The sequence below is a fragment of the Protopterus annectens genome, chromosome 10.part0 (assembly GCF_019279795.1).
Source record: "Protopterus annectens isolate FY-2018-M chromosome 10.part0, PAN1.0, whole genome shotgun sequence".
Taxonomy (NCBI): domain Eukaryota; kingdom Metazoa; phylum Chordata; order Ceratodontiformes; family Protopteridae; genus Protopterus; species Protopterus annectens.
The window spans coordinates 1,273,593,014-1,273,609,381 of NC_056744.1; the positions used below are offsets into that span (position 1 = coordinate 1,273,593,014).

A 16,368-nucleotide genomic window follows, 5' to 3' on the forward strand; every position below is an offset into this window, starting at 1 on the left:
AACAAAAAAAGACTGGCTTGGTTTGGTCTAGAGTTTGTATGTTATTTATATCCTTATTTAATAATTCCATAATGATCCCTTCCATACCCTTAAAGAGGGTTATCAGGCTTATGGATCTATAATTTCCTGGATCTGCTGATGTCCCACCCTTGGGCAGGGGATGACTGCTATCCACGGCCCCAACCCTCTAGCGAAGCTCATGTCGCAACTATTGATGTCAGAATCCACAAGTCTGAGGACAGAAGATGAACTCCCGCTGGAAATTGGACTCACAGAATGATTAAAGCACCTCAGATGACAGAATCAGAAATTTCTTTGCCGACCCTAACATTCAAATTATCCCATTAAAGTTTTAGTAGTACTCAGTAGCTCCTCCTTGGATGGGTGACTCCAAAAATGAATGATGGGTTTGCTCAATTCCAACAGGCTGGCAGGCTATTCACGGAGCTGACATCATCGCGCATATGATGACATCAGCTTAAGGCTGACAAATTTTTAAAAAGCCGGGAAAATCAGAAATTAAGGGGTGCCACTTGGGAATTGTGGCACCCCATTATTTGGACCTCAAAACTGGTAAAAACCGAGAAATTCGGTACGGTTGAGAGTTATGAATGCAGTTAAAGGTTTCAGTAAGCAAAGGTCACTGGCTGCAGCCTACCCTGAGATCTGACAAAATTAAATGAATCTGAATTAATGAAAATGAAACACTGTCCGTAGCAGGGCTAGCCACCCGGCGGTGCAAAGATTGGGTAATAATAACTCTGTTCCTGCAATACTACTCAGTCTGTAAAGGGATCCTGTGCTTGTAGAATTTAATTTTCCATTGTGATCAAAGGATCATATCAGAAGTGTACCCTGGGCCAGGCTATTAACTGCTCATATATAGTTTGGAATGTTTACTTGAATTAATTCATGGTCACGTTTGCATAAATGTTATTTCTGGGCTTCAAGGTGAGTAAAAAAAAAAAAAAAAAACCTCAGGTCAGTAATACTAACCCTGAATCTCTTCATGGCATTGAAATGCATATTAAATAGAAGTATGCAGCAATGTTTTTGCTAGTTGGTTTTACTTTACTAATACTGTTTTAGGTTTTCTCCAACAATAACATGTTTTTATTTAAGCTCCAGCAACCATATGAGTAAAGTACTATAAAAAAAAATCAAATCATAGTTCTTTTTTTCTTTTCTTTTCCAGGACAGTGTGGTAATTATTCGAGATGGCAAGACGGACATTGCTGAAATTTTATGGAATCCATTACTGGAAGCAAAACATTGTAGGCTTTCAAGGTATATAGTACGGCCTGAAGAACTAGGAGAATTTGAATCACAGAGGTAAGGCTTATAGACATCATTTTGATTCAATTTAATAACAGAAATGTGAAGTTATTTTCAGAAGGACAAAACGCAAGTATCCTCAATGTTAGCATCTGCATCTATCCATTTAATTCCTAGAAGTACTTTCTCTGATTTGGACTATTGCTAATAGTTGTGGCATAGACTGTGATTTAAATAATGGTGCCTTGGGTGCTGCTGCAGTCCTTTTGTTATTTCTGTGGGAGAGGAAATTGGAAATTTGCAGATAATTACATACTCTGTTAATTTTTTAAACAGGTAAGTGACCTTTTCCAACCAAGACTGAGACAAGAGATAGTCAACAAGCATAGGTTCATAGATAGTTACTAGGCTTGCAGTGCAGGGGACCATTAAGGAGCCTAGCCCAAATTCCTACTTATTCCATTGCAGTGTCTGGTCAAGCGACTTGCTCAAAGTCGCACAGTAGACAAATCATGGCTAAGAGAATAAGAAGGATCTGTACTAGAGGACCTACAGCTTACAGCCTTAATCCTTTGTGCCAACTTCCTGACTTCAAAGCAAGAATTTGGGAGATGGGAAGAAACTGTGTTCCCAGAGAAAATACATAAGAATATGGAAAGAGCATACAAATTCCATGTAGATGCTAAATGGAACTCCTAATGAAACACCAGACTGCAATGGTGGGCAGCAACAGGGACCACTGTTTTACCTATGCCACCCCATGTATGTCAGAGTAAAATAAGAATAATGTAGTTAAAGTTGTCATATTTACAGCATAACCTAAAATATCCCTATCATGTATCATGCTGATTAAAGGCTGTAGGTAAGTTTATTGCAGCATCAGTAACTGATTTTTGATATATCTGAGTATGCTGAGATCAGTATGGGCAATATTTTAAAGTACAGAAAAATAAACTGATACACGACATAGCTACATAATTCAAAAACTGGTACATATCACATAGAATAACCTATTAGTTAGCACTTTACCAAGAAGTGCAGTACCAAATATAATGAGAAAGGATGAGCAATGAGCAATGGCAGCATAACTCTAAGGTCTGTGGTTCAGTACTGACTTCCACTCACTCACTGCTGAATGGATTTTGGATGCTCTTTCATTATCATTGTGGGTTTTTCATCAGGTTCTCTGGTTTCCATTTTCTTCTCAAAAACATGCTAGTTATTTGACTACTCTGAACTGCCCATATATATTGGATTTATTCTTGTGTTTGTGAACCAAGCCTTGACTGAAAAGGGCTTGAGGACTAGTTCACTTACCTCTTCATCAGATAAATAAGTCAAAATGAATTGTATCACATGCTACTAAAAGTGCAAGCACTATTCAAAGACAGGGTAGAAGACAATATAGTAACACATTTGGAGAAGTACATTTTTTGGAAAAATGGATATAGATCTTTTTTATTATTGGGATTATAGCAACAAGCTTGCATTTACAGTAGAATCACAAGTTTTGAGGTGGAAGGAAGGCACACCAATGCCAGCATCCTTGCTGAATATTTTGTATAGTGCTTCCTATCTGAGAGCAGTAGGACCATTACTACATGTATACCATAACCTGTACCAGTTATGGGGCATTTGCCTTGAACTGGATCTGTATGGTACGTGTTTCACCAATTTTTCTGCAATCAAAGTTAGGGACTGTACAGATTGCAAGAACACTTCAAAGGACTGCAAGGTACTGCAGAAAAATATCCCAGGCATCAGTCAGCAAATTGCTGGATTGCCAGGTATAATGCACTCTATATACTGAATTCATAGCAACAATTAAGCACAGGCTTACATGAATTAACTGAGGTGAGATAATCTGGAATATAAATAAAGGCTTTATTATAAATGTTTATGTCAAACATGCACAGGCAGTACTAATGATTCCCAGATATGATATGATTGTTTCCCTAACCAGGCATTTAGTGTTGGTACCATATCATATAGTGATTTACTGGTTGCTACAGTATACACCTTTATTCCATAGATGCTGACACCTATATGCCACATAGCAAGAGAAAACATTTAGCCTCACACATTAGATATGAATCAGAACTGAATGTGTTTACAGGCTGGAGGTTGCCTCTTCACTAACTAGCTCTTGGTATAGAAGGATAGAGCCATGACTAGGGTACAGGTGACCAAGTATAGTTAGCAGCTCACATGCCTATAGGAGTTGGCAGGATAGGATGGTAGTCAGCAGCAGCTGCCAGTTTGATGATCCTCTGAGGAGGGAGGTGGCTCTGCCACACCAGAGTAGTCTCTGAGTTCATTCACTGTCATAAACTGAGGGGAGCTCAGCATGGGGAGCATGCTTATCATAAACTGACATCAGTAACAAAGCTCAGAAGAGCTGCTAGGAGGTGCTCCCAGGGTGAAAAGATAGGCTGCTCTGCAGGACCAGCAACTTGGCCCACTTCTACTGCCTGAATTTCAGCAAGAACAGAAGCCCGTTTGTGATTACTGGGCAGGAGCAAATGGGCTGTAGGCACTTGCCTAGCCCAGGAAAGACAGCACCTATCCCTTCCAGACTGAATGGTCTGATTGGAGGCAGGTAGTGGATTCATGCGGTGAGGTCCTGCAGGATGCAAAAGAAAAAAGATGTGTGCCTACCATCTTGATCATTCTGATACATATCTGCATTAAGTCCCACCCTAGGTATGTGCTACATGCTACTTAACATGAAAGTACACACTGAGAGGCACAACACCAAAAGTACCTTGTACAAAGGAACATTGACAAAAGGAAGAAAAACAGTGAGATTGCAAAGAGCAGCCCTCACCATAGAGGTAACCTGATACATGTCATAGACAGACCTGTTCCTGGAAATGAGAGCCACATTCACTGAAGAGTTCTATGGATTTGATGAAAATAAAGCATGCATTTCTTTTGCCATGTTACTGTATAGAAATCGCGTCTGCAAGATCTGAAAGTAACTCATAACAGTCTAAATATCTGCAGTGGATCAGCAGAAATTCCATGCCACCCCTTCATCAAGTCACGTGCAAGAGCAATAGAGGTGTGCACTGTATGACCACAGTCTTCAGAGCCTCATTTTTCACTATTGTAGCCCTTGTGTGGCTGATGTGTGAGCATTTTTTTTGTTGTTGTTATTATTAATGTAGGGTTCCACTTATCCCTGCAGGACAATCCCTATTTGAGCACTTACATCCAGCGTAAAAAAAACATAAAAAATGTTAAATGTCCAGAGATTTTATGTGAAATATATTTCCTAACTTCCTAAATTTCTTCAAACAGTTCCAGAAAGCAATTATTTAGAATCTGAAACACCTTAATATTAAATAAAAGAGCACAAAACTCAAATTCTACGTGTTAACTTTTATTTTGGTAAAAATGTGGAGTCCAGTATAATAAAATCACACTCTTAAGCATTGAAAAAGTAGTAACTGTATTTTCAAGCTCACCTCCAAAATGTCTGTATGTGCGTGCATGCATGCTGCTGTGCATGCATGTGTGTATGTACATGCGTGCATGCGTATGTGTGCATGTGTGTGTGTGTGTGTGTGTGTGTGTGTGTGTGTGTGTGTGTCTGTTTATTTTGTTTATGTATTTATATACCTTGCATACGGGTTGCTGTTTAGGTGTGGAACAGCAGTTAGGGGGTGTAGTGAGGTGCCTCCTCAAGTATAAATATCTTAACAAGGCTGCTTCCCATGTTGATGCCATGGGCTTAAGATGAAGGCATACCACACTTGAGTATATAATTCTGGTCATGTTGGTGCAAAACACTCTTGTGGGGGGTCCAGTTTGTTGGTACCCTTGAGATACACATATGATAGCTGCATGCTGTGATTTGCAGACTATATGTAGTAATGGATCCTTCCTGTAATATTTTGAAAATTCAGGGTATTAATACATCGTAGTTAAGACATAACACTCACAACAAAAGCATATTATTGTATTTGTCTCACATCCAGCAGTCATGACTTTTTATGTGTCTTCCTTGTTGTGCCCAAGGGTATCTCACAGCATACAGCACATGCATTGCCTCATGGGTGCAGTAGAGTCTGACATCGCTTCCTCAGTGACAAGACCCTTCTGCCTGTGTCATGCTGGTGCACCACCAGCAATCACAACCTTATCAGACGGACTGCCTGTGGCTTATGTGCTTTGGCACACAGAGAACACTCTGTGTGGGCAGTTTTGGCTGCAGTATCATGACTTTGCATGCTAGCAAGGGTATGACATCATGTATGAAACCACATGGCAACAATGTCCCAGCGGCAACCTCAGTGTGTGTGTGTGTGTGTGTGTGTGTGTGTGTGTGTGTGTGTGTGTGTGTGTGTGTACCTATGCAGCACCGTAGCAGTGTCCACCTCTGAGAACATACCTTCAGAGCAGGATATTGTATGCAATATGCATGGCTGGCACTGTGCTAGCTTCTTTTGTCCATGCCGTTGCTGTGTATTTCACACTCATCATCAATATTAGAATCCATTCTTATGTTGGCTGCTCACCCTCACCAGCTGTAGACTCATTCTTGACACAGTCTACTTTTTTGCATTCAGTCCTGTACCCTGCAAAGAAACCAGATCACACCTTTTCTTTTAAATCCCTCATTTCCTTCACCCTGAGGGGTGCAGAGGTGCTGTAACCTATGCTCTACTGTGATGTAGTGGGTATATCACTTTGTATGGATCTTCTTCTTCTTCTTTCTGGATGACTTATGTGAGGAGACAAAAATGTTGAAAAAGAAGGCAACCATTAACCCAATACCTTTGTTTTATATCTTATACTTTCCCTACTACCTTTTTATATTGTACAGTTTTTATTACATCTTTCCATACTTGGCTTGTTAAGAAAGTATCATTGTGCCTTTATTTTTGATTTTTTCATTATTTATGGGATCTTTTCCCACTTCCATGGGATAGATATGGTCGTGGCTTGTTTTTCATGTGTTTTCAAAGCTTTGTTGTTATGTTATCCTATTCTAGTTATATATGCATATTTGGGGTTTGACACTTACTAGCACAGAACAAGAGTACCAGTGTAATGCCATGTTTCAGAGTGTTGTTTGTCATCCTATATTCTTTACACACCACTGAAGTTAGCTGTCTGCTCAGAGTACTTTGCTCTTTTCTCTTTAACCACAGTTCTCAATGTATCGAAGTAGTGGCATTACCAGCAGTCTCTCCCTAGCACAATACACTCTCATTTTACAGATATGCAAACTCATTTTATATAACACTGTAGACTTGCACCTTCCTGCGGTACTTTTGTGGCATCACATTGGTGTACTCAGTATAAAGGAGTCAGCTGTGCATTCTTTGATCTTCTTCCTCTCATACCTGTTAGCTTCTGTGTTAAACTTCCACAGTACACATGTAAGTGACTTTAATGGTGGTACGCATAGCTCTCAACTGTCCAGATTTTCACAAAATATCCAGATTTTTGCGTCATATTTTTCATCTTTTCCTCATAAAATTTGTGATTCTCTGGCAATCACTAAATAGCAACATACATTTGAGTTTCAGAGTTCATATGCTTCAGAAAATGTTTGTTAACACAAATCCTCTTACTCTAATGACTTTCTAAGTTTATTAGAACACAATATTTAAAATATGTCCCTGTCTTTGGGTCATTGTCCCTCCATTAGGTCAGGCTTTGTCCAGATTTCTTGCACTAAAAGGTTGAGAGGTATGGTTGTAGGGTAACGGTACTCTCTTCAAAGGTGGCAGACCTGTACTAATACTATATATACCATTGCCACAGTATTGTACTCACTACTAGAAGCAACACACTGAATTCTCAAATGTCTCATTCCAGCCAGTGAAAAGCCTCTTGACTTATTCCCACAGACTAAAGCAGCTCCATATCTTCTAATATTATTTCACTTACTAGACTGTAATTACACTGCTGCTTTCCACATTTTACTCATTTTACTTCCTAGCATAATTTTCTTCTTATAACTGCTCTTTTAGTTATCACTGTTTAACTATCCAACTCTTTCTCTCACATCTTATCTTGTATCTCTTTCAACCTTGCCTCTGTATCTCTAATTTCATCTAAGAAAAGATAAAATACTAATATATCTCTTTTTACTCTTCTTCTCACTCTCTTTTGTAAAATATCCATCAAATCTCCAATTTTATTTTGGCTACTTCTGTTGTGACTTACCTTCATGCAGCAGTTATCATAACTCATATGTCACAGTCCACATAGCTCCTTTCTCCTTCCATCATACCAGTGACATAGTATCCTGGACAATACCCCATGTAACTTCATCACTACATACCAATGACATAGTATCTTGGACAATACCCCATGTAACTTCATCACTACATACCAATGACATAGTATCTTGGACAATATCCCATGTAATTTCATCACTACATACCAGTGACAATGTATCCTGGACAATACCCCATGTAACTTCATCACTACATACCAGTAATAATGTATCCTGGACAATACCCCGAGTAACTTCATCACTACATACCAATGACATAGTATCTTGGACAATACCCCATGTAACTTCATCACTACATACCAATGACATAGTATCTTGGACAATACCCCATGTAATTTCATCACTACATACCAGTGACATAGTATCTTGGACAATACCCCATGTAATTTCATCACTGCATACCAGTGACATAGTATCTTGGACAATACCCCATGTAACTTCATCACTACATACCAGTGACATAGTATCTTGGACAATACCCCATGTAATTTCATCACTGCATACCAGTGACATAGTATCCTGGAAAACACCCCATGTGTAACTTCATCAACCAGTGACATAGTATCTTGGACAATACCCCGAGTAACTTCATCGCTACATACTAGTGACATAGTATCCTGGACAATACTCCGAGTAACTTCATCACTACATACCAGTGACATAGTATCTTGGACAATACCCCATGTAACTTCATCACTACATACCAGTGACATAGTATCTTGGACAATGCCCCATGTAATTTCATCACTGCATACCAGTGACATAGTATCCTGGAAAACACCCCATGTGTAACTTCATCAACCAGTGACATAATATCTTGGACAATACCCCGAGTAACTTCATCACTCCATACTAGTGACATAGTATCCTGGACAGTACCCTGAGTAACTTCATCACTACATACCAGTGACTTAGTATCTTGGACAATGCCCCATGTAACTTCATCACTACATACCAGTGACATAGTATCCTGGACAATACCCCATGTAACTTCATCACTAGCTCTCACTTCTCTTACTTATTTTTTTATCTTTCCCTAATATTATACATCTTGCTTGCATTTCAGCCGTGTCCTAAATGAGTTACGTGCACTTAATGACCAATAATTTACTTAAAATATTATCATATTCCTCCATTAACTTGTATTGTTTTTCTCTCGTCTCTTTCACATCCTGGATTTGTTGTTCTGTTCAAATTACCTGCAATTCTTTTATCTAGTGATACCGAAGAGGCCATTTTAAACATCCTTATTTGAGTGTTTCTAATAACTCTATGCCTAGCATATACTTCTCTCACAGTCATAAGGGATTAAAAAGTAAATAGCTACAATGTAAATAATAAACTACTTCTTATGAGATTGTGTATCTTTAATTTCAAGCCATTCATTACTTATATGTTGGTACTAGGCTATCAGCCCTAGGGCCTGTACAAGCCTAGCCATAACAATTCCCTGGCTATTTCTTCCCACATTATTTACTTTCCTGGACCCCTGTCTAGCAGGGCGACTGACGTGATCCCTGGGGTGAATTTCCTTTCTCCCATCCAATCATCAAGGTTCCTCTTGAAGAGGTCCAAAGAGGCACTCTGCTTGACATGTATGGGCAATCTATTCCAGAGTCTGGGGAGTCTCTGGGTCAGGAACCTATCCCTCCAGCATGTTTTGTTTATTGTGATGACAAGGTTTAGATCACTGGAGCGTGTAGCTCTGAGGGATTGGGGTTTCTTTAAGTGTAGCATGTCCAACAGCTCTGGGTTTGACATGGCCTTGTATGTTAAGCAGAGATCGCCTGTGAGTAGACGATATGTGACAGAGTATAGCTGGAGTTTTTTAAGGCGGTCAGCGTAGGGCATCTGCTTTAGGCCTGTGATTCTTTTAGTGAGGTATTTCTGAGGCCTTTCCAGTTGTTGCAGATGTCTTGAGAGGTACATACCAAATGGGGCGTTGTATTCTATAATGGGTCTAATGAGGGATGAGTACAGTGGGACAATGACCTCCTTTTTTCTGGATGAAAAGCCCTTCGTGATGAGGTGTGCCACATAGAAGGATTTCCTGACTGTTGTGGCGATGTGGTTATCGAAGGTGAGACCACTGTCCACCTGTGTCCCTAAGTCTCTTATCACACTTTCTGTGTTTAGTGTACTGCCACCTATATGGTAATTCATGGATACATGTTTTTCCCAAAGGGATAACAATACATTTCTTGGCATTGAGCTTGAGCCCATGGCTCTGGCACCAAGCATCTGTTTCTGTAAGGCCCTTTTGTAGAGTATCCACATCATTTGGGGATTCAATAATGGCTCCCAGTTTGCAGTCATCTGCAAACTTTGTTAGCCAGAGTCCCTTAGTGTTGACCTGTACTTCAGAGAAGTAGATGCCAAACAAGAGCGGCCCCAGGACTGAACCCTGAGGTACTCCACTTGTCACTTGTCTGGAGCTGGATTTGGAGTCGGCTACTTTTACAGTGTGGGTTCTATCAGTAAGCCATTTAGCAACCCATTGGGTGACATAGGGATTAATGCCCAACTTAGTAAGTTTATCTATGATTCCAGAGTGGGGGATGGTGTCAAAGGCCTTGGCAAGGTCTAGATAGGCTGTGTGGACTACCCCCTTGTCCATGGCTCTGGAGACTGATTCAAAGAAGTCAATCAGGTTCAGGAGACAAGATCGGCCCTTCACAAACCCAAACTGGGTGGGGTCCAGTGTTTGAAGGTTGCCAATGTCTTTGTTTATAAGTTCCATGATAATACGCTCCATGGCCTTGCAGATAAGGCTTGTCAGACTGATGGGACGGTAGTTTCCGGGATCCAAGGTGGATCCCCCCTTGTGGATTGGGATAACTGTAGCTCTGCGCCACTCAGTGGGCACGAACCCTGAGATGAGGCTATGATTAAACATGACACTTAGGTGAGGTGCCAGTTCATATTGTAGTTCATGTCATCTGGTCCCATGGATGCTGTATTCTTGGCTTTAGAGAGTGCGTTTTGTACCTGTGTGGCCGTTATTACTGGAATTTGGCAATCTTCCGGTATTGAGATGGGCCATTTAGGGGGTGAGAGGGGGTGAAGTTGGCACTGAATCGATCTGCCAGGATATTGGCAATATCCTTCGGATCAGTATATTTAATGCCATTCTGTTTTAGCTCAGAGCAGATCTGAGCATTGCCATTTAGATTCTTGACATAGTTATAGAATGCTTTGTGGTTGTCTTTGGAATCTTTGGCAATTTTATTTTCGTAACTAGCTTTGGAGGATTTTATGAGGCATCTCAGTTTCTTACTGAGGCTAGTAAGGGAGTTTTTTGCATCCTGGGATTTTCCTCTTTTCTTCAAAAGTTTATTCCTTTTGTTGTAAAGTTTGTTTATGGCAGGGGACCACCAGATTGGCTTCCTTTTTTTGAATGAGAGCATTTTGGTTCTATTTGGGATGGCACGATTCATGCATGAGTGGATGTGCCCGTACACTGCCTTAGTGTAGGATTCAGCAGTTGAACTTTCAGTTCCTGTCTGCATGGGTGTCATGAAGTTTGTCACTTCTGACTTGAGTAGCAAGAAGTTGGCTTTGGAGAAGTTTTTTATGGTGGTTTCTTTACTGGGGGGTGGGGTGGGATGTGGATGTTAAGGGTGATTAGCTTATGTTCAGACCTGACTAACGAGGGGATGACCATAGGTATGGAGCATTGATTTTCCATGTTGGTAATGACCAGGTCTGGGATATTGGAGCCCCTGATGGGACTATGGATTAGTTGATCCAGGGCGTTGGAATTTATGAATTCCAAGAACCGTTGCGCAAAGGTGTTGGGACATGAGTAGTTTTCCCAGTTAATGGCAGGGTAGTTAAAATCACCCAGTATTAGGGTGTTTGGTTCTATCTTAATATTTTCCAGTATGTTTAGAAAGGTGTAGTGAGAATCTTGGGGTATGGTGGGGGATCTGTAGCAAGCTACAATTTGGATTGCAGTCTTACCAAGTGTTAGTTGCACTTGGAGAATTTCAGACACATTGTGTTGGCCAACTAGCCTGGTGGTGTGAATATCCTTGGTGAATATTGACACTCCTCCACCTTTAGTGTTTTGGTCCTGGTTTGGTGGCCGAAAAGTGTGGTAAGAGTTGTAGCCTGGTATTGCAGGGGTGCTGTCTGGAGCCTTGAACCAGGTCTCAGTTACTGCACAGATATCGATGTTCTCCATTTTTAGGAGTGCCTCGAGAGAGTGCATTTTGAGGTTTAGACTTCTAGCATTGAGTAGCATTACCTTCAGATTTTGCATGCTTGTACCTGTTACGGTGGTGGTTTTGTCCTTTGAAGTTTGCTTAAAAAAGGCACTATAGGGGTGGCAAGAGCCTTAGCCAGTAACCTGAATCCCAGGGCGACAGGTGCAGACCATCTCTGGCAAAGCATCGTGGTCTGTCAATCATGTCGTCCCAGGCAGACAGATACTGGATCCCCTTTGAATGACACCATAAGCTTAGCCAATTGTTGAAGTCAATCATTTTATCCTTATATTGTGGTATCATTCTGGGCGAAGGCAGGATGCTACTCAGGGCTAGGGTCATACCTGCCTGGGCCACATGATCCGAGAGCTCTTCCATGTCTCTTTTCATGTAGTCCAGGGAGTGCGTCTCAAGTCATTCACTCCAACATGGACAATGACAGAGTCATATTTGTACTTGTTGTGGAGTGACTTGAGTGCATGCGTTATGTGGCGGATCCTGGCACCCGACAGGCAGCTGACTGTAATTTTCTCCTTATTCAACCTGGTGAGAGGGACATCAGTGTGCCGGACTATAGAGTCACCTATGACTAAAGTGTTAGGTACATTGTCTTGCCTTAGGGGCTGTTTCTGGGTGGCACACTGGTGTTGTGAACTATGTGACACATTGGTTGTGATTGGTGTTTGTTTGCGTTTCAGCTCCAGAGGTCTTTGTTGCTTGGGCAGGTTACAGTTAAGGGCTTCTGCATATGTGGATTTAGTGTTGTTATATGTGGGTGTTGGTGGTGCGGGTTTAGAAGGGCTATGTGTTGCTTGAGGTGTAGTGTGGGTGTTAACCTTCTCCTCTTGACTGTTTAGCACAATCTTGGGTGGAGAGAGCTTTGCTTCCATTTTGGCTATGTAAGTGCATCTCTCACAGGTTGTAGTGTTGGGTGGTGAGAAGTTAGATGTGAAAGTAGGTAACTTGAGTTTTACCTGTTTAAAAAGTTAAGGTTTAGTGGAGAGTTACTATTTTTAAAACAGCAAGATGGATTGAAAGGGGTGGTCACTTTTGTATTTTGGTACTATGAAATACTGTAGGATGGCCAATAAATTTAAATAATTGAAGGGGTGGGATTTCAAAAATGATGATTTTGTGATTACTCACATAAGCCAGTGAAAGTAGAGAGAAATGAGATATATGGTCAGATTAACATAAGAGGCGGGCAACTAGAAAGACAGTGGTATTTAACAAGGCAACTTTACTGAAAGTTGACTGAAGCCATGTAATACCTTGACTTAAAACTTGTCTTTAAGTATGTATGCCATTTTGTGATAAACCCCTCAGTTCCCATGTAGGGGTGATGCTGTGGTCCTAATTAAAAATAACTTTCATGATGGTCTTCTTGCAACTAGCAGCTCTTCATCAGTCTAAGATGGATAATGCTATGAATCAGACGAGGTATTAAGACCTACATTTACAGTTCAATAGTCTATGTGCTAGCTCTGTCATCTTTAGGTACTCTTAACACCTACATTTACAGTTCAATAGTCTACATGCTAGCTCTATCATCTTTAGGTACTCTTAACACCTACATTTACAGTTCAATAGTCTACATGCTAGCTCTATCATCTTTAGGTACTCTTAATGTACTTATGAGTAGAACTTAAAACATGCATTTCTCAGCATAATTTGTTACAGTTAGATGACCTAAATTTAAATTGGCTAGGACTACTTTGCCACAACATCCTTAACACCACACTCTGCTTGATCTAACACAGGTGATTACTACCCTAACACATCCTGCTGATGACTCTCTACCAGATATTCTACTTGTCATCTTACGAGAATATCAAAAGGTGTAGAGATCTGACAGTATTAACCAACAGTTTCAGCAATCATTAGGAAGGAAGGTTCCTAATGGCATGTATCAGGACAGGAAGAAGAGGAAGGATGAACTCAGCATAGCTACATGGAGGTGGAAACAGAATTTCTGAGAGAAGTAACAATGTAGTGGAGAAATCTTTTATGCTTTACTTATATGAAAGCTTTGGAAGAGTGATGCTAGACTGCTGGGTGTAAATGTAGAAGATGTGCTCTCAGTAATACAAACAGTAATGAAAAACATTTACAATTATGAATGCATTTTGATTTCAGTTTTGAAAAGAAAAAATCTTGATTGTGCTAAAAACTGTATTACAAACTTTTCAAGCTAAGCACACTGAATTACCTTAGCTATAGATTGTTGCTGAAAAGTTTGTAATAAACACATAGAACATTTTTTTTCCAGTTCAGAACGGATGTTATTATGAGAGAAAAGATAAAATCAAAATTGTGATGTTAAAGAACTGCACAGAAGTTATAGACTTACATATAAACTCTTGATCTGCAGTGACTAAGGTAGTAGGATAGGACTCCATATGAAAATTAAAATTAGTAAATATTGTGTATTGTAGAAGACATCTGAAGAGTTGTTATAGAAAAGATGATTAGTAATGAATTGTCCTAAAATTGCTGAGAAAATTGTAGGGAGTATAAAAAATCAAAACACATGTGAAGAGGTAGGTTGGACACATGAAAACAAATTGTATACAAACTTCTTATAATCACAAATAAATGGGATGCATGATTGAATTATAAAATGTTGGAAAAGAATCACAAAATGATATTGTAGTTACTGAAAAAAAGAGTGAATAAGAGAGAGAAGAAAGTGATGGGAACAAATCAGAAGCATTTTGACTAATAAAAGGAACAAACCAAAAGTTTAACTAATACAAACTGTAGCAGACAGAGCCAGATCTGCGGAAGATATTAAGATAAAAATAAGCCTGAAGTCTTATCACAGGAAGGAGAGAGAGAGAAGAGAGGAAGGAGGAAGCATGTATCCATGAGTCTGAAGCAGAAGACAAAGTAATTGTAAGACAAAGAGCTATAAAACAGACAAAGTAATACAGAAGGGATGGGGAAACCAAAATTCAGTTATTATTTTCATCATAACATTATACTGTTAATAACAGTTTTAAAAGGAATGCAGTACTAGAACAGAAGGCTGAAATTACTTACTTGCAAGATATTACATGTTTGTGTAAGTATGACAGCTGCACGGGAAGAAATTTCATAGACATTTGGATGAAAAGACTGCATGGGTGAAACTACTTTTATCAAAAGACGGAGTGGAAGTAAAACTTAAAATAGCGTAGTTCTAGAAGTTAGGATAGGTTTAATTTATGATTTTTGGGTAAAATCGTATGTGTGCATACAATGCTTATGCAGTACTGTAAGAAACAAACATGACAGAATTGTTTCATTAAATAGAACCATGTTTAATGATTGATACAGCAATTTGCTTTATAGGTGATTTCTATTGCTTTTAATTGCAAGGAGAAGGGGATAAAGGAAAATCGGCTTTAAAGGAAGTTGTATAACATTGTGAAATGGTTACTTTACAAAATGCAGAATCTATGTATGAAAAGAAAGTTAGTTGGACAATAACAGATTGGGTTACATGGAATAAATACAAGAGAATGATCATATGACTGTGAAATTAATTCTCAGATCACAGAGATTTAATTATCATACCTGGACAGAATAGCAAGGAACAAGTGAAAAGAAAAGGTATATTTAAATTAAGTGTGTCAGTTATGACATATAAAAGGTAAAAATGAGATATTTCAGTCTTGATGGGAAGATCGTAGGGGAAGGTAGATATATTATAGCACCTGGACTGTGTAATGGTAAGCTTTTAAAAGAAAAGCCAAACTAGATTCTGTAGCACAGGCAAAGAAAATCAAAACATGGAAAGAAAATGAATATGGTCAGGACTTACAGGATAGAAACTCACATGTATAAGAGAAATTATTTAAAGAATAAATAAAATATTAGTTACAAAATCAGAACTGTGTTATTCATGAAAAATGGATGGTGTTGCCATGTTTGTTAAGTTATGTAGTTAAGAAAAGAGATCGATTTATAGAAAGATTAATAGCAAAGGTAAGTTGGGTCTATATTAGATCAGCAAAAAACCTTTTCAGCGAAAAGCACTTTGCTGAATGCTCATTCTTGAAACCTTGCTCCGAACGGCCATTTCAGCAAATTTTCTCCTAATAGAAAAAGTGCTTGGCCAGCATAAAACTTCACAAAATTTAAAACCCTACAAAGTGGGGGGCTTCACCGCACACCACCCAATGTGGGAGGCTGTAGCTCTACACCCCCATAACTAAATATACCAACTCTGAGATCGCAGTACAGTGAAGAAAAGGGCAAATTACCGATGATAGATTTCATCTCTTAAAAGTGATTATAAAATACTTCAAAAATATATGGAAGTAATAGTTAAGAAAACACATGTCTTCAATTGTCTTTAAGTATGTATGAAAAAAGGCATGGGTGAAACTGTTGGTGAATGGAAGAAAGGGATAGAAGATTCAGAAGGTTCAGATGCTAAACCGCGTATGAAAGCTGCTCAGTGAGTCCTGTAATTCATATCCTTGCAGTTAATGTTGTGATTGCAAAGACTAAAGATAATGTAAAGGCTGGGAATGGAAGTACACAAAAGTATTAAATACCTAGTCACATTCAACTAAGCAAATAATTTGATATTCAGCTATGCTGATAATTTGATATGAAGTCAATGAAGAAAAATCTAGGGCA

General features: G+C 39.3%; 1 protein-coding gene across 1 annotated transcript in view; it reads left to right on the plus strand.

The window, feature by feature from the left end:
- Window positions 1-16,368, plus strand: part of LOC122814267 (oxysterol-binding protein-related protein 8-like) — a 716,151-nt gene that overhangs the window by 551,268 nt on the left and 148,515 nt on the right. The window contains exon 14 of the mRNA XM_044086861.1: window positions 1,196-1,332. Within this exon, the coding sequence (XP_043942796.1) occupies window positions 1,196-1,332 (137 nt within the window). The remainder of the gene's footprint in view (window positions 1-1,195; window positions 1,333-16,368) is intronic.